The sequence below is a fragment of the Leucoraja erinacea genome, chromosome 4 (assembly GCF_028641065.1).
Source record: "Leucoraja erinacea ecotype New England chromosome 4, Leri_hhj_1, whole genome shotgun sequence".
NCBI lineage: Eukaryota > Metazoa > Chordata > Chondrichthyes > Rajiformes > Rajidae > Leucoraja > Leucoraja erinaceus.
The window spans coordinates 99,023,939-99,047,443 of NC_073380.1; the positions used below are offsets into that span (position 1 = coordinate 99,023,939).

Here is a 23,505-nt window from a genome sequence, read left to right on the forward strand (position 1 = left end):
CAAGGTTGCATACCTTGAGATGCAATGGATACAATCTTGCAATGGACAGAGGCCATCAGCACACACTGGAAGAGAACTTTTTTTTTTTTGAAAATATTTTTTATTGGAGATAGGTACATAATCTTTTTTATTGGAGATAGGTACACATCATTACTGTCTTACATTTTGAAATTGATAATATTGTCAGTTATTATTACATTGTCTCCAATACTTTTTGCCTTTTTCTTCATTTTTTTTTAAACTAGATAGAACTAAAGAGATAGATGAAGTAAAGGAAGAAACAAAAACAAAAAAAAAAGAAAAAGAGGGATAGTTAAAGAAGAATGGAAAAATTTATTAAAAATAAAAAACATCGTTCGAGATATGTTCGTACATTTCAGAGTGTAGCATTTCATCCAATCTTTAGCCCGAGTGTTAGTCAGGTTCTTGTGCTGAACTATTCTGACCCTTTAAGTAATCAATAAAAGGAGACCATGTTCCAACGAATAATTCCTGTTTGTCCAACAGGGAAAAGAGAACTTTGATCCGAAACATCACCTATTCCTTCTCTCCAGAGATGCTGCCTAACCCGCTGAGTTACCCCACCATTTTGTGTCTATCCTCAACCATGATCCCGCCTTCGATGCAGAAGCCTTTGGCTCCATCTCACAATAAACCATTTGGTTCAGCCTTGCCATTACCAACAAGTTCTAAAAGGCCACTCGCCAATTGAAGACTCAGGAGCAGATGGTTTCCTTGCTGAATTTCTGAAAAACCTGGTAGAAAAGATCACAAACTCATCTCCCACAAGAGGAGAGTCCAAGGGACCTATGAGACATGGTAAATGTGACCATGTTTAACAAAGGAAATTCATCTGACTGTAGTAACTACAGACCCGTCTCCCTGCAGTATGTTACAGGAAACGTTATAGTTCAGATTGATTCCAGGGGTAACACCCTTCCTGTACCTGCTCCATCAAGCCCTCCTACAAATTTGTTTGCATTTATTATTCTTCTAAACTCTGGAGAATATAGGCCAACCCTACTCATTCTCCTCAGACCTGCCACACCATTACTCAGTCTGGTGAATCTTTACTGCATGCCCGCGGTATATACTTTTTTAGTAAGGAAACGAGGATTATCCATAATACTCCAACTGTGGTCTCACTAAGGTACACAAAAATGCTGGAGAAACTCAGCGGGTGCAGCAGCATCTATGGAGCGAAGGAAATAGGCAACGTTTCGGCCCGAAACCCTTCAATGGACAGAGGCCATCAGCACGCACTGTAGCCATTTCTACTGTAGCCACTGTAGTCCACGCACATGGACCCTGTAGATGCTGCTGCACCCGCTGAGTTTCTCCAGCATTTTTGTGTACCTTCGATTTTCCAGCATTTGCAGTTCCTTCTTAAACGCTGTGGTCTCACTAAGGTCATTATAGCATTAAGATATCTTTACCGATTAAGGTCTAAATGAATGGTCTTCAAACTAAATGTTTAATTTGTGTTTCTCTTCTCACAGATGCTGACTAAATGGCTAAGTGTTTCAGCATTTCGTTCTTATTTCTTTAATCTTGCACTCAAATCCTCTTGTAATGTGCCCAACCTGATATGTGTCACTCTCACTGCTTAGGGCTGGTTGTAATGACCCTGCAGAGGAATATGCCCCTGCCACTCAGATGCACAAATGTAGACATTGAGGGATGATATCTAGGTAAGAAATGGATATAAATCTGAATGCAGGCAAATGGAACATAATCAAAGGGAACTACAAATGCTGGTTTATACCATGGATGCAAAATACTAGAGTAAGTCAGCGGGTCAGGCAGCATCTCTGGAGAACATGGACCCGAAACGTTACCTTTTCTCTAGAGATGCTGCCTGACCTGCTGACTTACTCTGGAATTTTATGTCTATCTGCAGGCAAATAAAACTAGCCCAGAATGCCAACTTGGAAGACATGGACAAATTGGGCTGAAGAGCCTATTTCTATGATGTGCAGTTCGATCATTCTTTTGGCAATAGGTTTTGAAAAAATTACCCAGTTAGTTGCTGAAAATCATTTTATGTTACATTGCCCCTACTTATTGATATCGTACTGGGCAAAAAGTTGTAACAATGAGAGTTCAAATCAATTAAAGATTTTCGAAAGAATCTTCGATGAGCTAAGACCCTTCAGTGTTAATCCCTTCAACTTCAAGTTCACATTGATTGCCACATGCACCAGTTGAGGAACAGTGGAATTTGATTTACCTTGCAGTCATAAAATCAAAAATGGCATAAAACACAATAGAATACAACATGATCATCCACCACAGTGTAATCAACATTCTTCACTGTGGTGGAAGGCAATAACATTCAGTCAGTCCTCCTCCTCCTTTGTTCATCCGTGGCGGGGCCGTGAACCCTCCGCAGTCGCCGCTACGGACGACCCGATGTACAGACCCTCGCGCCGGGATGCACGAAACTCTGACGTTGGGACGGATGGACATTCCGTGGCTTGGAGGTGTCGAATCGGCCGCTTCCTACCGGAGACCGGGGCTTCACGATGTTATAGGCCGCAGGCTGGTGGTCGGAGCTTCTCTCCGGTGATCCCTGACTCCACGATGGAAAGTTCACCCTGCGCCCGCGGCTAGAAGCTCAGCAGACCGCGGCTTCGGGATGTTATAGTCCGTGGGCCAGCAATCGGAGCACTTCTTCTGGCGACCCCCCACAACAAGGGATCGCCCGGCTCCGCGATGGAAAGTCCACGCTGCGCCCACTGCTGAAGCTCTGGGCCCGACTCCGGGAGAGGCTGCACCAATCCAAGCTGCGAGGCCAGCGAGGGAGGGCAAAAACGGGGACTCGGAGAAAAGTCGCATTCCACTGAGGTAAGTCACTAAAAAAAAAGTTTCCCTCTATTCCTGCCCCCCCACACACTAAAACACACTTTTAGACATACTAAAAACAAAAAAGAGTCGAAAGGCCAAACAGCTGCTGGCAAGTGTCACCCGTTCGGACACTTCCGGACAATATACATAGAAACATAGAAAATAGGTGCAGGAATAGGCCATTCGGCCCTTCGAGCCTGCACCGCCATTCAATATCATCATGGCTGATCATCCAACTCAGTTTCCTGTACCTGCCTTCTCTCCATACCCCCTGATCCCTTTAGCCACAAGGGCCACATCTAACTCCCTCTTAAATATAGCCAATGAACTGGCCTCAACCACCTTCTGTGGCAGAGAGTTCCAGAGATTCACCACTCTGTGTGAGAAAAATGTTTTTCTCATCTCGGTCCTAAAGGATTTCCCCCTTATCCTTAAACTGTGACCACTTGTCCTGGACTTCCCCAACATCGGGAACAATCTTCCTGCATCTAGCCTGTCCAACCCCTTAAGAATTTTGTACGTTTCTATAAGATCCCCCCTCAATCTCTGCATATGTCTGCATTAATTGCATGATATGGTTAATACAAAAAGTTTTTCCCATAAGAATACAAGAATTATTTTTTTTTTCCACCTGTAGGATGTTTAGAGTTTGGAATGCATTCCCTGAGAGGGTGGTTGGGGCAGGTTATTTCACAACATTTACAAAGTATCAAGACGAGCATTGGAACGGCCAATTCAGATGGCTATGGACCAAGAGCTGGTAAAGACGGGTACTTGATGGTTAACATGGGTCTTCTGGGCCAAAGGGTTTGTTTCTCTGTTGTTTGACTCTTATGACCTTATTGACGTAGAACAGCTGTATTTAAAATCCTCCTTGGATCATTCTGTGCCTGACTTTTTCCTTGCACTTTATGAGAATGTTTATTAAATGATGCCCTATTCAAAGCCTAATGCTGGCTGGCTTCCCATTTTGTACACTCCATAAATGTGAGGTCATTCAGAACACTGCTGTAATCTTTACTGCATGAAAATATTTACTTCAATGCTTACCAAATAAAATTTCAGCAATGCAAATCTAAAGGATAGCTCTTTTTTTAAAAGGAACAGCACAGGCACAAAATGAATCAAATGGCCTTTAATATGGTGAATCTCTGGAACTCTCTGCCGCAGAGGGTAGTCGAGGCCAGTTAATTGGCTATATTTAAGAGGGAGTTAGATGTGGCCCTTGTGGCTAAGGGGATCAGAGGGTATGGAGAGAAGGCAGGTACGGGATACTGAGTTGGATGATCAGCCATGATCATATTGAATGGCGGTGCAGGCTCGAAGGGCCGAATGGCCTACTCCTGCACCTAATTTCTATGTTTCTATGTTAACTGTTTTATTGCAGATCCACTGATCTGAACAAGCCAACCTCCGCAAATTATGAAGGCCACCCTTGCACAGATTCCGATGGCTTTGCAGTTTGGCCCTTCCAACAATGGTAAGCATCGCTGATTTCACAAATACAATCTTTTCATTCCGTGTCCATCTCACCCTATACACAGTCATGATTGACCAAACATATTTCTAAAGTAACAAAGGTACCTTTTCTCTTGATCATCCTGAGCATCAGCTACTTTACCAAGTGGCATGAGCCTCTTATCCCTGGGTACCTAAAAGATACAACAAAATCCAAATATAAAATAACAACAGCTTAGGTTCAGAAGAGGAGACAAGATGGGGAACAGCATCGAGTATTTGAAGCTGACATACCTTGTAGTAGTCATAAAGTAATCCTAAAGCAGCTGCACTATCTTCATCACCATTAATGCTCATCATCGCTTTTGTGGCAGCTGTCAATGGGTTTTCAAGATAGGACTTCCAGGCCTCATCTTCACTGGTGTAGGCATGCCGTGGATGGAAGTTTGAATCGTTCTGTAGTACTACCACCAGACGCTTGCTGCTGCCAAAGGAAGAGAACCAATTTGTTTATTGTTTGATGCCAACTTCAATGGATATTAGTAGGTATCGGACACTGCAGCAGCCTATGTAACAGATCAGGACCGATGGTCACAACTTTGAACAGAGAAGTGCAAAACTAGATTCAACATGTTAGCACCAGAAGAAAGAAGACAATTACCATGGTAACTGTTAGATTGTCTAAAAAAAAATCCACAAGTTCATCGGTGTTCTTCAGGGGAGTTTATCACCCTCCCCCATGACTCTGAAATAGCTGGTAAACTACTCATATAAATATAATCACATCAGCTTTTCAGAATAACCGAGGGCTAGTAATGTGTACGCATCCCAAGAAAGTTTTTTTCAAATATCATCAAGCCTCCATGAAATAGTTAGGTACTTGCATATTGGTAGCTTCATTTCTGCTCCATTGAAAGTATAGAAATAAGATTAGGTAAACTTGTTGAAATGCAATAAATCAAAGTTTTAAATACTGGCCAAATATATTTGGCTTAATTTACTGAAACTGATGTACTCTTGGACACTAGTTATTTCATTGTATTATATCTATTAAAATCATATTCTTCCTCTGTTCCATGTGTTTGATATGGGGGGGGAATGTTCTTACACCTATATGTTTATAAATATTGCTCAATGAAGCTGATGAGAACCAAAGGAGATGATTTATGTCTGGAAGTGAGAAGTATTCGAACCACAAATCAACATCCAGTAAAGCTCAACGAGGACGAAAAATAGGAAGAAAAATATTTAATGCTGTAATGTACTGAATATTTAAAAAAGGCAAACTGTACTATTTTTAAAAAAAAAGTAACTCTGATGTTATAATGTTTGATGGAATGACCTAGGTTAAGTTCAGTAAAAATCCAGGGTCACATTTAGTAGAATTTTACTGGAGAATCCATTGTCAAGATCCAACAGACCTAAACAATCTACCTAGAGTATATAACTCTAAAATACACTTACAGGCCTATTAGTGAACCATTTCTCTCCATCTAAAGGTGTTCACCAAAACGTCAAGGCTAATATGCTACAGCAGTACAGCAAGTACATTGTCAGAGGGGCCATTTTACGGTTAGCTTTTTTCTTAGGCCCAATTTGGTCTCTCCAGAGGACATAGAAGAGTGTAAGGGAAGCGGCCGTTCCAGGTGTCCCATGCCGCTGGGAGGACTCCCCCGACGCCGGAGCACCATCACCCGGCGAAGAACGGCCTGTAACATCGGCCCCCGTAGTGGCGACTGTGGAGGCCTCAATAGGACCGACTATGGGTGGACAAGGGGATGGGGACTGGACTTTGTGCCTTCCCTCATAATGGGAACTATTGTGGCGGGATGCTTTTTATGTTTAAGAGGGAACTGCAGATGCTGGAGAATTGAAGGTTACACAAAAAAGCTGGAGAAACTCAGCGGGTGCAGCAGCATCTATGGAGCGAAGGAAATAGGCAACGTTTCGGGCCGAAACGTTGCCTATTTCCTTCGCTCCATAGATGCTGCTGCACCCGCTGAGTTTCTCCAGCTTTTTTGTGTAACCTGCTTTTTATGTTTATTGTTACATTTCTTTAATGTTGTGCCTTATCTTTATCTGTGTGCTGCATGGCAAGACAAATTTCACTACACATTGGTGTATGTGACAATAAATGTCCTTTGTCCTTTCTCCACCCCTCTGAAGAGGACAATTACCTCTTGCATCCAGCCATTATATCTCTTCCAATTAATATTAATAGAACAGATTATTTGTGTTCATCTTTTGGTACACAACTTGACAATGACATCTCAACACCTCAACAGCCATTGAACTTCACGTTTGGGTGGCACATAGGTGCAGCTAGTACAGGCACTACCTCACAGCACCAGAGACTCACGTTCAACCATGACCTCTGGTGTCATCTGCGAGAAGTTTGCATGTTCTTTGTGTGATTGTGCGGGTTTTCTCTGCCCTAGTTTCCTCCCATAACATAGAAAATAGGTGCAGGAGTAGGCCATCGAGCCCGCACCGCCATTCAATATCATCATGGCTGATCATCCAACTCGGTATCCCGTACCTGCCTTCTCTCCATACCCCCCCGATCCCTTTAGCCACAAGGGCCACATCTAGCTCCCTCTTAAATAAAGCCAATGAACTGGCCTCAACTACCTTCTGTGGCAGAGAATTCCAGAGATTCACCACTCTCTGTGTGAAAAATGTTTTCTGTGTGAAAAATAACCCAAACCTTTGCTGGATGATAGATTAATTGGCCACTGTAACATGCCCCAAATGCATATGTGCGTCGTGGAATATGATGCAAATTGATGAGAATGTAGGGTGAAGGGAAAAAGAAATGGGATTAATGTAGGAGTGTAAATGGTGGTTAATAGTTAGTGTGGACACAATTGGCTGATGGGCCTGTTTCTGGACCTTTCCATCAATCTACTCCAGCTGTAAGAAAATGTGTAAGAAGAAACTGCAGATGCTGGTATATATCAAAGATAGACACAAAATGGAGTAACTCAACATGTCAGGCAAATGAAGAAGGGTTCTGACAAAAAAATGTCAACCATTCCTTTTCTCGTGAGATGCTACCTGACCCACTGAGTTACTCCAGCATTTCATGTGAAAAGGTTATGGAATTAGAAACATAGAAATTAGGTGCAGGAGTAGGCCATTCGGCCCTTCGAGCCTGCACCGCCATTCAATATGATCATGGCTGATCATCTAACTCAGTATCCCGTACCTGCCTTCTCTCCATACCCTCTGATCCCCTTAGCCACAAGGGCCACATCTAACTCCCTCTTTGCTGACAAACATTTGCGAGATCCAATATATAAGTATGCACCTCCCCCCCCCATGTTATGATTGTCCGATATATGTACAACCCATACATACAAAAAAGTATTTGGTAGACCAGCTGGATGGATTTTCCAACTGCAGACATCTTCTGCCATGGAGGAACTCTGCTCGATGCACTGAAAGGTTGAGTTAAACACCTGATTTTTCAACATGCTGCTCTTGGCTTGCTGATACTTTTTATTTACCCATTACAATTCTCAGGAATGGAATCCTGTCGTAACCTGGACCTGTAAAACCTTTCATAAAACCCTATCCGCTTTCCCTGGCCAGGTGTGGGGGTGAGCTGCTGTAATATGTTCCCATGGAAATTTGCAATAAGCAAATATTCCCTGGAGCCCAAGCTAATATTTATCTCTCAATTGGCATAACTACAGCTAATAATCTAATCCTTACCATATTGTTGTTGGTGGGAGTTTCCAGTGTATAAATTGATAGCTCGCATTTTGAGACGGGGAAGTGGGGAGAGGGGTAGGAGAAGCTTCTCATAAGCACACTGGCATGCCTTTCACGTCCACACACAGAACAAGCATCAAAATCTGCAAGCCTGATGACAAGAGAAATGGCAGATGCTGCAATTTGGACCATCAACCCACGGAGGCGTCAGGAGGGGACACGGTGGCGATAGTGGAGGAGTCGGAGTGGCGATCGATGGCGGACCATGTGGGAGTGAGGACGCCACCGTCGGGGTGAGTAATAGAGGAGGACCCGGAGTGGGGGGTTGCCATGAGGGAGGGGGAGAACAAAGGTGGACTGGAGCGGGGTACTTTGTAACTGTGTCAGCACCCTTTACGTGGCGGCTATTACATACCTTGTGTAAGCAGGCAAAGAATTTCACTGTGACTGGTCACATGTGGCAATAAAGTATTAATTAATCCATTCAAATGATGAAGTTTCAACATGAAACATCAATTTGCACCATCCACCTCCACAGATCTGCTTGACCAGCTGAGTTATTTCAAGCAAACCCTAACCATTTGCTTCCAAATGAACGCCAAACCGGGTAATTGAAATCAGATGTAGTGCTTCAACAGGTACAATGAGAAAGACAACTATATGAACTGGATCTCCCCGATCTGACTGAATAACCCATGCTGTAGGTGAGGAAACATGTATACAACTAATAAAAACATAGACATTAACAATTCTACTGTAGCATTGTTACAAATTCCTGTCATCAGTGGCTCTCTCGATCTGCTCACTGCCTGTGCGTGCAACTCGAGAGGCTGTGGGGGGGGGGGGTTAGTAAAATGCAGGTTTTTATTGGTTGTCAGGGAGGGATTTCCTCGTAAGATAAGCTTATGAGGAAATTTCGTTCTGTCATCCCCTTCGCGATTGAAAAAAAAAAAAAACGTTGCTTAACTATTGAATCGCTGGATGAAAATCAGGACAACTTCAACGCCTTCAAAATCGTGGATCGCAAGTTCAGGACAAAGCAAAAGATATGTACTGAAGGATGTTTATTTAACATCTTATCTAATTTTTGGTGTGATTTTATTTTAATCTGGTGATGCGAAATATGTTATTTAGGCCCCAATAGCAGCCATGTCCTGCCTGCCGGCTGTGACTGAGTGCGAGCAAAATCATGGCAGCGGCCACAATCATTATGTAACATTTTTGATAATCAAACATGTCATGTCGTAAGAAAATCTAAATCATCTATATTTTGTGTAATTGTCTATCCATGATCAATATTTTCATACTAAATATCTGACTAAAAACTTCCACAGTACATAGTTTTTATGGATAGACAATTACACAAAATATAGATAATTTAGATGTTCTTATGACATGATTGCGCAAAATTTAATAATTTTGATTATCTTGAGAGTGGATGTTTGTGGATTTTGAACACATGTCTGTGTAAAACAGCCCTTGCCTGCTGCAGTGTTATAAACCAACAGAGTAAAATTTATGGGAATTAAACATTCAATTCTTTCGATTTGGCATAGAAATTCATGACAGAGTGAGATTTTAAAATCATGTTATATTGTGAATTCTTGTGTGAATGGGATCAGTTTGTTATTTGGATACTTTGGCTATTTAAAATTTTATTTTTGGTCTTTTATTAAGAATGGGATATATGTTCAGATCTAGTAATTGTATTGTATTTAGATGAATTTAATTGATTTGATGACACTGACGCAGTGGCGTAGGGTGGGTTTTGAGCGCCTGGGGCAGTTTAAAGTTTTACGCCTCCTCATTAGCGGGGGGGCGGGGCGGGGGGGCGAGGGTAGAGGCGGGGGCAGAGGCGGGGCGGGGAGGGGGGGGGCAGAGGCGGGGGGGGCAGAGGCGGTGGCAGCGGCGGCCTGGCCCGCGTTGTTTTTATACTCACAGCTCCAGGTACCCCTCCTCGCTCCAACGGCTTCCCGGGCCTCTTAATTTTATTTAAAAAATTTATTCAACAATTTTTTTGCGCCCCTAAAAATTTAGCGCCCAGGGCAACCGCCCCACTGCCCCCCCCCCCCCCCCCCCCCACACTACTACACCACTGCACTGACGGCAGCTGGGATAGACACCTAACAAAGCTACGGAAAGGCCTAATGAAACATATCGCCAGGAGATCCCGACGGGAGGGGGGGGGGGGGGGGGGGGGGGGGGGATAAGATTTCCAATAGAACGGAACAAAAGGTTATTGACCCACGCAAAGGACCTGACTACGAGTATAAGATGCATTTGCAGAACCACCATGGCCTAAAATCCATCAGGCGAGAATGAAATGCTTGGAGAAGGAGAAAGAGGTGCAGCGCACAGGCCTTGAACCTGGTGAGACGCAGGAGGAGCCCGGCCAGGACTCATCCCACAGAGCCCAGTCCCTCCACGCACTAGAGTCTTCCAACCCCTGCATAGTAGTTCCACAGCAGTGGATTGAGTGGCCCCCAGCCAGCAACCGGAATGATAAGTTTCTCAAGGTCTTGAGAAACTGATCACCTGGGCAAGGATGAGGTTCAAGCCAACAAAGTCAAGGTCCATGGTGCTGAAGACGGGGAAGGTGACTGACAAATTCCACTTCTTACTATCTGGAACTGCCATTACCTCCTATGAGCCCATAGAGGTGGGCTGTAGAGACTTTGCAGTATGCTCACTCTGCAAAGCCCTCAATCCGTTGGGCATTACGGGGCTGGCAAAGAAGATGCCATTTAATCCGCAAGTGAAGCTGCAGAGAAAGCCACTAGGTGGCTTTGGATTAAGTGGGCTGATCCGTGGGCGATTGCTGCTGGGACGCAAGTCGGGGCCTGATGAATCCTGGCCTAGACAGCAGCATGGAATTAGGCTCCCCATGGAGTAATATGAGCATTGAACACTAGATGGCGCTTACTTTTTCTATCTCATTTTCTAATTAGCTTAATTCATCAATGTGCAACTTTTGGCACTGACGAGTTATGACATCATTCTCAATTATATTTCATCTAAATCTGTGCCAAATTTCAAGTAGTTCCCAGACATGGGTCACGAAAGTTAAATTCTAGATACATTTTTGATGCTTGGCCCCACAGCCTATCACTAGTTCTCAGTATTGTAGCAGACCAGTCCCATGGACAAAGTCCAATGTCCACAATAGGGTAGAGGTGAATCGGACAGTACCCTAGCCGATTGAAGGGCCGCTTAGAAGCCTGACAGTAGGGAAGCAGCTGTTCCAAACTCTGATTGTGCTGCTTTTAAGCTTCTATACCTTCTGCAGGACGGGAGTGGGAAGAATGAGAAATGACCATAGTGGAACAAGTCTTTGATTAGGTTTAGGAAGGATGTTATTAACATCACCCTGAACAACATCTTCTTCGACCCTCACCCTTAATAGTTTCTCCTTCGACTCCTCCCACTCCCACCAAGTCAAAGGTGTATCTATGGGCCCCAGCTATGCTTGCCTCTTTGAAGGGTACGTTGAAAAATCCCTGTTCCAGGCATACACTGGCCATATCCCCGAACTCTATCTCCGTTTCATTGGCGACTGCATCGGCGCTATCTCCTGCACCCATGCAGAGGTTATGGGCTTCATCAACTTCACCACCAATTTCTATCCTGCAATCAAATTCACTTGGACCATCTTCGACACCTCCCTCTCCTTTCTTGATCTCACAGTCCCCATCACAGGAGGTAGACTATCGACTGACGTCTATTACAAACCCACCGACTTCCACAACTATTTCGACCCTGCTTCCTGCAAAGACTCTATCTCCTACTCCCAATTCTCCTCTCTATGCTGCAACTGCGCCCAAGGTTAGGTGTTCCATACCACGACATCCGAGATGTCCTCATTCTTTACGGAACATGGATTCCCCTCTCCCATCGCAGATGAGGCCCTCACACGCGTCTCTGTACCCTGCAGCTCCGCCCTTGCTCCCGCACCCCTAGTTACAACAGAGACAGAGTCCCCTCAGTCCAGGGGTTCCCAACCTTTTTCACCCCATTTACCCCTGGCAACTTTAATAGCACATAACAATGTTATTTCACTAATATATGAACAACTAATGATGAACAGATACCAAATCCAAATACTCAGTCAACGGGAAAATATATGTACAAATTCAGAATCAACAAATTTCCCCCCTGGGTAGGCAAAATGTATCCACTGGGGGTATATTTACCCCAGGTTGGGAACCCTTGCCCTAGTCCATGCCTTTCACCCTATCGGCCATCATATACAACACATAAACCTTTGACAGTTTCGCCACCTCCAATGGGATCCTACCGCTAGTTACATTTTCCCATCTCCACCCCTTTCCGCAGAGCCGTTCCTCCGCAGCTCCCTGGTTATCCCTTCCCTTCCAAACCACACCCTCCCCAGGTACCTTCCCCTGCAGCCACAGGAGATGGAACACCTGTCCCTATACCAACTCCCTCGAATCTGTCCAGGGACCCCGACAGTCCTTTCAGGTTAGCCAGAGGTTCACTTGCACCTCCTCCAACCTCATCTACTGTATCCGTTGTTCAAGATGTGGACTCTTATACATCGGCGAAACCAAACGTGAACTGGGCGATCGTTTCGCTGAACACCTTCGCTCAGTCTACCTGGACTTACCTGATCTCCCGGTTGCTAAACACTTTAATTCCCATTCCCACATTGACCTTTCTGTCTTAATACTCTCCTCCATTGTCAGAGTGAGGCTAAATGCAAATTGGAGGAACAGCAACTCATATTTTGCTTGGGCAGTTTGCAGCCAAGTGGTATGATTTTGATTTCCTCTACCTACTAACCCTGGCATTTCTTCTCTCCATCCCTCCCCCATGCAAGTCGCACCAGCTTCTCATTTTCACCCAACAGACAGCTAACAGTGGCCTGTTTCCTTTATGATCATTTATTTTTTGCATATCTTTTATTCATTGTTCTTTATCTCTCTACATCATCGTCTCTATCTCTCGTTCCTCTTTCGCCAGACAAGTCTGAAGAAATGTCCCGACCCGAAACATCACCCATTCCTTCCCACCAGAGATGTTGCCAGTCCCTCTGAGTTACTCCAGCTTTTTGTGTTTATCTTTGATTATGTTGGCTGATTTATAACATATAACATATAACAATTACAGCACGGAAACAGGCCATCTCGGCCCTACAAGTCCGTGCCGAACAAATTTTATTTCCCCTTAGTCCCACCTGCCTGCGCTCATACCATAACCCTCCATTCCCTTCTCATCCATATGCCTATCCAATTTATTTTTAAATGATACCAATGAACCTGCCTCTACCACTTCCACTGGAAGCTCATTCCACATGATTTGTCAGCAGTTACCTTAAAACTCCAAAACTTTTAATGCACATCTAAGCTGCTAGAAAATGCACACTTTAAGGGCGGTCACGATGGTGCAGCAGTAGAGTTGCTGCCTTACAGCGAATGCTGCGCCGGAGACCCGGGTTCGATCCCGACTTTAGGTGCTCTCTGTACGGAGTTTGTACGTTCTCCCCGTGACCTGCGTGGGTTTTCTCCAAGATCTTCGGTTTCCTCCCACACTCCAAAGACGTACAGGTTTGTAGGTTAATTGGTTTGGTAAATGTAAAAATTGTCACTAGTGGGTGCAGGATAGTGTTAATGTGCGGGGATCGCTAGTCGGCGCATACTCGGTGGGCCGAAGGGCCTGTTTCCACGCTGTATCTCTAAAACTAATATACCTTTAAATATTTTCTTTACATCATATTTGAAGCATTGAATGAATGAATACTTTCACATTACACATTAGGATCAAATTATTTAAAAAATGTGGAGGTCTTGAGGCACTGTCTTCTGATATTCCAGCTTTCCTGTTTACTGGCACTTTGTACCATCAACATATTTGGTCTGAAAGTCCATAAATAAAGGTCTTTCTTTACGTCGTTTTAAGTTTACAGTGTCTAATTATCCAGTCGCCCGCTGTCATTGCTGTTTCAAAGACTTGAAGGTACCAGACAGCTTCCTTTTTTTCTGGCCTACAATTAAATACAAGGGAAATTAGGAACCTATTGACAGGATATGGGGACAGAGTGTTGCAAAACAAAAAAGGCATGCAAGGTCAGAAAAATGCTCATGATCCCAACCACATATTTAATCTACACCAGTATCTTAATATTTGTAACATAGAAACATAGAAAATATGTGCTGGAGGAGGCCATTTGGCCCTTCGAGCCAGCACCGTCATTCATTGTGATCATGGCTGATCGTCCCCTATCAATAACCCGTGCCTGCCTTCTCCCCATATCCCTTGACTCCACTGGCCCCTAGAGCTCTATCTAACTCTCTCTTAAATCCATCCAGTGACTTGGCCTCCACTGCCCTCCGTGGCAGGGAATTCCATAAATTCACAACTCTCTGGGTGAAAACGTTTTTTCTCACCTCAGTCTTAAGTGACCTCCCCTTTTATTCTAAGACTGTGGCCCCTGGTTCTGGACTCGCCCAACATTGGGAATATTTTTCCTGCATCTAGCTTGTCCAGTCCTTTTATAATTTTATATGTTTCTATAAGATATCCCCTCATCCTTCTAAACTCCAGTGAATACAAGCCTAGTCTTTTCAATCTTTCCTCATATGACAGTCCTGTCATCCCAGGGATCAATCTCGTGAACCTACGCTGCACTGCTTCAATCACAAGGATGTCCTTCCTCAATTAGGAGACCAAAACTGTACACAATACTCCAGATGTGGTCTCACCAGTGCCCTATACAACTGCAGAAGAACCTCTTTGGCCCTCTATACTTACCGAGGGAGCTAACGGCAGTCTTCATAACGGCCGTCTATGTACCACCGAGCGCGGACGTAAAGGATGCTATGACAGAACTCTACAACAACATCAATGAGCAGCAGAGGGAACATCCCGATGCTTTCTTCATGGCAGCTAGAGATTTCAACCAGGCAAATCTCACATCTGTTCTGTCTAAATTCTACCAGCTTGTGAACATTGCAACCAGGGGAAAGAACAAACTAGACCTGGTGTACACCAACATTAAAGATGCATATAAAGCAGCCCCCCTCCCCCATATCGGCAACTCTGACCACCTAGCGGTTATGCTCACACCTGCATACAGACCCAGGGTGAAACAGGACAGGCCAACGGTCAAAGAAGTCAGAACATGGCCACAGGGAGCTACGGCAGCACTACAATACTGTTTTGAAACCACACAGTGGGCCATTTCCAGAGAGGCAGCAACAGATGACAGTGGCATTGACCTCCAGGAATATACAGAATCCGTCATCGGATACATCAATAAATGTATTGATGATGTGACGGTGGTTAAAACCGTCAGGAGGCGAGCCAATCAGAAACCTTGGCTAACTGGGGAAGTGTGTTCTCTACTGAGAATCCGGAATGCTGCATTCAAATCTGGGGACAACGCAGCAAACAAACTGGCAAGGGGTAACCTATCCCGGGGGGATCAGGGAAGCGAAGAGGCGGTATGTACAAAAACTTAATAGCCACTTCACAAATGACAAAGACACACGTCGCTTGTGGCAGGGATTTCATACCATCACTGACTACAAGCCCCCCCCCCCTCCCCCGCTGCGGATATGCCAAAACGAGCCCTCTCTACCAGATGAACTGAACGAGTTTTACGCATGGTTAAAAATACCACCCAGCGACCAGTCGCTCAGGCTGTCCACAGCCGGAGTTAAAAAGGCCTTTGCCAGCATCAATCCACGCAAAGCTGCAGGGCCGGATAACATCCCTTGATGTGTTTTAAGGGATTGGGCTGAGAAATTAAAAGATGTCTTTACAGACATTTTTAAACATCTCACTCAGCCAGGCAGTAGTGCCCAACTGTCTCAAAGGTGCCACCATCGTTCCCGTCCCAAAGAAACCCAACCCAGCCTGCCTCAATGACTTTTGTCCAGTGGCTCTCACACCCATACGAATGAAGTGTTTTGAGCGGCTGGTTATGCAGCATATTAAAAATAGTCTCCCTGCTGACCTAGACCCACTGCAGTTCGCTTATAGAGCCAACTGGTCCACAGAGGACGCAGTCTCTACAACACTCAACCTCGCACTGTCACATCTCGACCGGAAGAATTCCTATGCCAGGATCCTCTTTAGAGACTTCAGCTCCGCTTTTAATACAATCATCCCACAGCAGCTGGTGGAGAAGCTGACGCTGTTAAGGGTGGACACTGGCACTTGCAACTGGGTCCTTAACTTTTTATCACAACGGCAGCAGACAGTCAGGGTGGGCAGTCGGACATCAAGAACCATCGCCGTGAGCACTGGCTCACCCCAAGGCTGTGTCCTAAGCCCCCTGCTGTTTAATCTGCTTACACATGACTGTACTGCTAGACTCAGCAACAACTATATCAACAAGTTCGCTGATGACACAACAGTGGTGGGTCTCATCAGAGACAATGATGAGTCGGCATACAGGATGGAGGTGGAGCTGCTCACAGAATGGTGCAGATCCCACAACCTCACTCTTAATGTGGAAAAGACTAAGGAGATGGTGATCGACTTCAGGAGGGCTGGAAAACCACATCACACACTGCTGCATATTGATGGAGCTGCTGTGGAGAGGGTCAGCAGTGTGAAGTTCCTAGGACTCCACCTGGCGGATGACCTGACCTCTACGACCAACACCACAGCAGTGATCAAAAGAGCTCAGCAGCGGCTCCACCCCCTCCGGAGACTAAGGAAAGCAGGTCTCCCTACTGCCCATCTAAGGACCTTCTACAGGGGCACCATCGAAAGCATAATGACCTACGGCATCACTTCCTGGTTTGGGAGCTGTAAGGCTTACGAACAATATCAACTCAACAGGATAGTGAAGACCGCCAGCAGGATCATTGGTGCTCCACTCCCTTTCCTGTTGGAGATATACAAGAAGCGGAGCATCAGTAGAGCCATCTCCACCATCAAGGACCCCTACCACCCATCACACCACATCTTCTCCATCCTGCCATCTGGGAAGAGGTACAGGAGCATCAGCTGCAAAACCAGCAGGATGCCCCTCAGCTTCTTCCCACAGGCAATAAGACTGATTAACGGACTGTGTCCCCTCCCAGAATATCGTTCACCAACACATTCAACCTCGCCAATACTTTGACAGTTAGGCACCTGTCAAAGCAAAGCAACTGGCGGTCGGAATGTCTGTTTTTATTCTATTGTAAATTTTAGGCCTACTTTCTGTTTTTAGACATGGTAATTTTAATTTGTTTTTAATGCTCTATGTATTTATCCTTTTTTATTAACTACACTGAATGGAAACTGATCGAGCAGCATTTTTTCGTTTCCTCTGTGTATGCAAGTACTCAGTGAAAATGATATTAAAGAAATACTGAATACTGAAATCCTCTTCTTAGTTAGGGATATCCGAATGAAAATAAACTGTTTTTCTTTCAATCAATGAAAAAGGATGGAGTACATATGGCTCATGGGAATAAATCCAATTCGGAAAATGTACAAAACAAAGGGAAAAGCAAGGTTAAAACAGAAAAAAAGAGAATACATGTTAGGTTGCTGCTGAAAAAGTCCTAACATACGAGATATACAAGATCTGTAAAGAGGAACTAAACTGCAAGGGATGGGTCTGTAGGAAACTTGACCTGACTGGGCCAGTGAGCTACGAGCTCTGTCACAATAGCGGCAATCAAATAGGAGAGAATGCTTCGAGCTGGAATGCAAAAACAAGGGAATACAAGTCTGGAGAAGGTTGCAGGAACATTTTTGTTTTCACGCAGGCTGCAATATCTGTAATCCATTCTTTGCAGAAGTGATCTAAACAGAATCAAACTGTTTTTAAATGAATTGTACCGGATTTTTGAAGATAATAAGTTTCAAGACATTTGTGGCAAAACAGTGGCCTCCTTCTATGTTATACAATTCTACAAAATAAAACAAACAAAAGCATACATTTACAAAGCACCGTTTAGGAATGTAGGAACATCTAATAAAACAGTCAATTACTTGATCAGTCTTGCAAAGATGACAATTTGTATACTGCAAGCTCCCAGAACAGTAACATTATGTCAATCTGTTGAACATATTTTGATTCAGGGACAAAATTACCCACGACACTAGTGATTATGCCTCTGAATTTCTATCAAATTGTTCACTTTGGTCCGCTATGATCGCGTGGAAGAGCAGAAACCACAAGTTTACCAGATCATCTAAAAAAAATGTTATTCACTTAGAATGCTCTCGGTATCTTCTAAGCCCCAGGCTAGATTCTGTGTTCAGATCTTAGAGCTTTCGCAATTGGACTCAAATGCAAGGCTGTGTATGTTGAACCATTGCTGGCTCTTTAAGATAAGATGAAGCCACAAAAGGATTGTAAGATATTTAAATGTATAGCAGCACATCAGAGCAATTCATTGAATATTGACCTGTCTATGGATGGGAGGGGAGGTCTTCAAGCAAGATTGTAGGGTGGACAAGGGCATGAATGGGAGGCCAGGTTTGAGGTTGGCTACGTGGCAAAGGTCAAAATGGGCTCTTTGAGATTAAAAGGTTTGTAGCAGATCTATTACAACCATGAAAATAGAGGATTTGAATTTTTTTAATTCCAGACTTGTCAAACTCCAACTAAATGGGAGTTTGTTCGCTTATCGCCAAAACAGATCCACAGAAGACGCCATCACCGTAGCTCTCCACTCTGTGCTGAGCCATCTGGAGCAGGGGCAGAGCTACGTCCGGATGCTCTTTGTGGATTTTAGTTCAGCCTTTAATACAATCATCCCGGACATCCTCATTGGTAAACTGGTCACTCTCGGCCTCCCCACTGTCACATGTGCTTGGATTAAGGATTTCCTCACAAACCGGCCCCAGACTGTGAGACTCGGCCCCCACCTCTCCTCCACTCGCAGGTTGAGTACCGGTTCCCCACAGGGCTGTGTGCTAAGCCCCCTCTTATACTGTCTCTACACCTACGACTGTAGTCCGGCCCACAACAACAACCGCATCGTCAAATTTGCTGACGACACTACTGTGGTCGGACTTATTTCAAAGGGAGACGAGGCAGCCTACAGAGAGGAAGTCCTGAAGTTGACAACCTGGTGCTCAGAAAACAATCTGGCTCTGAACACCAGGAAAACAAAAGAGCTCATTGTCGACTTCAGGAGGCACAGCACCGACTTAGTCCCCCTACACATTAACGGCGAGTGTGTGGAGAGGGTCAACACCTTCCGGTTTCTCGGCGTCCATATCGCTGCTGACATCTCCTGGACGGACAACACGACAGCGGTCATCAAGAAGGCTCAGCAGCGGCTGCACTTCCTGAGGGTCCTCAGGAAGCACAACCTGGACTCTAACCTGCTGCTGACCTTCTACCGCTCGTCCATCGAGAGCCTGCTGACATACTGCATTACAGCATGGTATGGCAGCTGCACCATGGCAGACAGGGAGAGGCTTCAGAGGGTAACCAGGACAGCGCAGAGGATCATTGGTTGCCCTCTCCCCTCCCTGATGGACATCTACACCTCCCGCTGCCTTAGCAGGGCAAAGAAGATCATCAAAGACAGCTCCCATCCTGCGTTTGGACTGTTCGACCTGCTGCCCTCTGGAAGGCGCTATAGGTGCATCAAATCCAGGACAAACAGACTCAGGAATAGCTGCTTCCCGAGAATTATATCTACCATAAATTCAAATCCACACATGCACTGACTACACCGCCAACACGGACTTCCATCTGTATATATGTATATATGTATGTAGCGCCGTAGAATTTGTGCACCTATTCTCCCCCCCCCCCCATCTCCCTTCTGTTTTGTTTTTCTGTTTCTTGTTTTTTTGTGTAAAATTGTATGTATGCACTGAGTACGAGCAGCTTTCAGTTTCACTGTACATGTATAGTGACAATAAATGGCATATCTATCTATATCTATCTAAATAAATAGTGGCTGTTAAAGAATGGTGAGTTTCAATTATATTACAGTGGATAATTTGTTCTTTTATTGTAAGCCGTTGACTTGCTTTACCTGTACCTATAGGAAGGAACTGCAGATGTTGGTTTAAACCGGATAGACACAAAAAGCTGGAGTAACTCAGTGGGACAGGCTGCATCTCTGGAGAGAAGGTATGGGTGAAGTTTCCCTTCCCTTCTCTCCAGATGCTGCCCGTCCCACTGAGTTACCTGTATCTACAGACATCTAGCAGCCATGCTCACTGCATTATAAGCCTAACCATGGCCAGCACTTTAAAAACCTGACTTCAAATGTATTCATTGCCTATAATGTCAGTCTTCATCACCTTTCTCTGAAGATGCTAACTCACACTGTGGCACAGTTCCTCAGCTATAGTCTACACTCTACCAGTTTGCTCAGTAGGTTTATTGTGTATTTGGCCCATTCAGCTCCCTTTGCTAATAAGGAAGTGCAGCGTAGGTTTACACGGTTAATTCCCGGGATGGCGGGATTGTCATATGCTGAGAGAATGGAGCAGCTGGGCTTCAGCAGCTGAACTCTGAAGTTTAGAAGGATGAGAGGACATCTTATTGAAACATATAAGATTGTTAAGTGTTTGGACACGCTAGAGGCAGGAAACATGTTCCCGATGTTGGGGGGGGGAGTCCAGAACCAGGGGCCACAGTTTAAGAATAAGGGGTAAGCCATTTAGAACGGAGGCGAGGAAACATTTTTTCCTCACAGAGAGTTGTGAGTCTGTGGAATTCGCCGCCTCAGAGGGTGGTGGAGGCCGGTTCTGTGGATACATTCAGGAGAGAGCTAGATAGGGCTCTTAAAGATAGCGGAGTCAGGGGATATGGGGAGAAGGCAGGAACAGGGGGACTGATTGGGGATGATCAGCCCTGATCACTTTGAACGGCTCGAAGGGCCGAATGGCCTACTCCTGCACCTGTCGTCTATTGTCAAAGCAATTCCTTCATTGCTGTTCTCTTACTTATTTCCCTGTAAACTATTTTCTCTTCCACTCCTCCGTGGAGGTTCCTACCACACACCCACACCAAGGGTAACTTAGAGAAGGCAATTAACACATCATCTTTCTGATGTGGGAAGAAATCACAGAACCTGGAAGGAACCCATCCAGTAAGAGAGAGAAGGCGCAAACAAGGCCGGAGCTCAAGATAAAATTGGGAAAGCTCGAGCTTTGAAGCAGTGGCACTACCAGCTTTGACACCAGGTCATCTCACGGGCAGATTTGAAACAGCTCACCAGGGATAGGTTTCTCCCAATTTTTTTTCCTCTCCGACAAAAGAATCATCACCCTAAGTGGTAGGGTGGCAATGCCAATTAACATATTCTAACTTGTTGATCGTTATCCAGTAAGCATCACCAATCAGCAAGTAACAAACACCAAGGATACGAGAGGACACGTAATAACCATATAACAATTACAGCACAGAAATCTGCCATCTTGGCCCTTCTAGTCCGTGCCGAACACGTATTCTCCCCTAGTCCCATCTACCTGCACTCAGACCATAATCCTCCATTCCTTTCCCATCCATATACCTATCCAATTTATTTTTAAATGATAAAATCGAACCTGCCTCCACCACTTCCACTGGAAGCTCATTCCACACAGCTACCACTCTCCGAGTAAAGAAGTTCCCCCTCATGTTACCCCTAAACTTTTGTCCCTTAATTCTCAAGTCATGTCCTCTTGTTTGAATCTTCCCTACTCTCAATGGGAAAAGCTTGTCCACGTCAACTCTGTCTATCCCTCTCATCATTTTAAAGACCTCTATCAAGTCCCCCCTTAACCTTCTGCGCTCCAGAGAATAAAGACCTAACTTATTCAACCTTTCTCTGTAACTTAGTTGCTGAAACCCAGGCAACATTCTAGTAAATCTCCTCTGTACTCTCACTATTTTGTTGACATCCTTCCTATAATTGAGCGACCAAAATTGTACACCATACTCCAGCATATCACAGTTCGGAACCCAGTTCAGATAATTCCTGCCAACAATTCGGTCAAAATATTCAATTATATCCTATATAATTCCTATATATAGCTGAACTTACTCTAATCCGAGAGACAACTAGACTTCAGTTGCCGGAATCTGTAAGCACAAACAACCTGCTGGAGGAACACAATAGGTTGAGCGGCATCAGTGGAGGGAAATGGACAGTCGGTAGCTCAGGTCAGGGCCCTTCATCTAGACTGAGGAGGCCAATCCTTTCCATCGCTACTTTTCTACCTACTTAATTGTTGTACTCATGTATGGTCTAATTGTACTCACGCATGATATGATTTGACTGGACAGCATGCAAAAAATATGTTTTCACTGTAGCTCAGTACACATGACAATAATAAACCAACACCAATACACACAGCAGCAGGCAAACATAGAAACATAGAAAATAGGCGCAGGAGTAGGCCATTCGGCCCTTCGAGCCTGCACCCCCATTCAATATGATCATGGCTGATCATCCAACTCAGTATCCCGTACCTGCCTTCTCCCAATACCCCCTGATCCCCTTAGTCACAAGGGCCACATCTAACTCCCTCTTAAATATAGCCAGTGAACTGGCTTCAACTACCTTCTGTGACAGAGAATTCCACAGATTCACCACTCTGTGTAAAAAATGATTTTCTCATCTCGGTCCTAAAAGACTTCCCTCTTATCCTTAAACTGTGACCCCTTGTTCTGGACTTCCCCAACATCGGGAACAATATTCCTGCGTCTGGCCTGTCCAACCCCTTAAGAATTTTGTAAGTTTCTATAAGATCCCCCCTCAATCTTCTAAATTCTAGCGAGTACAAGCCGAGTCTATCCAGTCTTTCTTCATATGAAAGTCCTGACATCCCAGGAATCAGTCTGGTGAACCTTCTCTGCACTCCCTCTATGGCAAGAATGTCTTTCCTCAGATTAGGAGACCAAAACTGTACGCAATACTCCAGGCGTGTTCTCACCAAGACCCTGTACAACTGCAGTAGAACTGCAACTGCAGAATAATCATCAAGTGTGTCCAAATAAAATAATTTTGGAAAAGTTATTTACTCTGTTTTACAGTAATGAAACTTTGACTGTAAAGTCATACAAGACCTTTGAAAGCCATCTCCCTGGATGAATTGAAGGATAAAGGGCTTCAAACACTGCCTTTATAAATCGCATGAGAATATGGGACACACCTAGTCACAAATGGTTTTCACAAATGGTTCTCTCGAATGACAGTGGTAAATAACCCCACCAGAATTTCAGCCCTCGGGTACTTGCACAAAGCATTTTGATGGGATAAATGACCCTTTCCTGACCTTGACATTATGACCCCCAATGAAAGGATGTCTGGACAAAAATCCATACACTCACAAAATTCCATTTGCAAGTGAAAGCCTAGAACATAGAACAGTACAAGAACAGGCCCTTCAGCCCACAATGTCACTGCCGAATATGGCAGCAAATTAAATTAATCTCTTCTCCCTGCACGTGATCCATATCCCTCAATTTCCCTGTGTAGCCACGACCATGCCTAGCAGTGCAGTGCAGAGCGAGCATCTACCACTCTCTGTGTGAACAATGTGACCCAAAAATATTCTTTA

At 44.6% G+C, this 23,505-nt stretch overlaps 1 protein-coding gene across 2 annotated transcripts in view; it reads right to left on the reverse strand.

Annotated features, from left to right (window-relative positions):
• Nucleotides 1-23,505, reverse strand: part of grhl2b (grainyhead-like transcription factor 2b) — a 167,675-nt gene that overhangs the window by 134,154 nt on the left and 10,016 nt on the right. The window contains exons 2-3 of one of the 2 annotated variants that reach the window (XM_055634853.1): nucleotides 4,600-4,786; nucleotides 4,432-4,499 (exon numbers count right to left, since the gene is read on the reverse strand). In XM_055634853.1, the coding sequence (XP_055490828.1) occupies nucleotides 4,432-4,499; nucleotides 4,600-4,786 (255 nt within the window). Of the gene's footprint in view, nucleotides 1-4,431; nucleotides 4,500-4,599; nucleotides 4,790-23,505 lie in introns of both variants that reach the window. The other variant, XM_055634852.1, reaches the window with a different exon arrangement.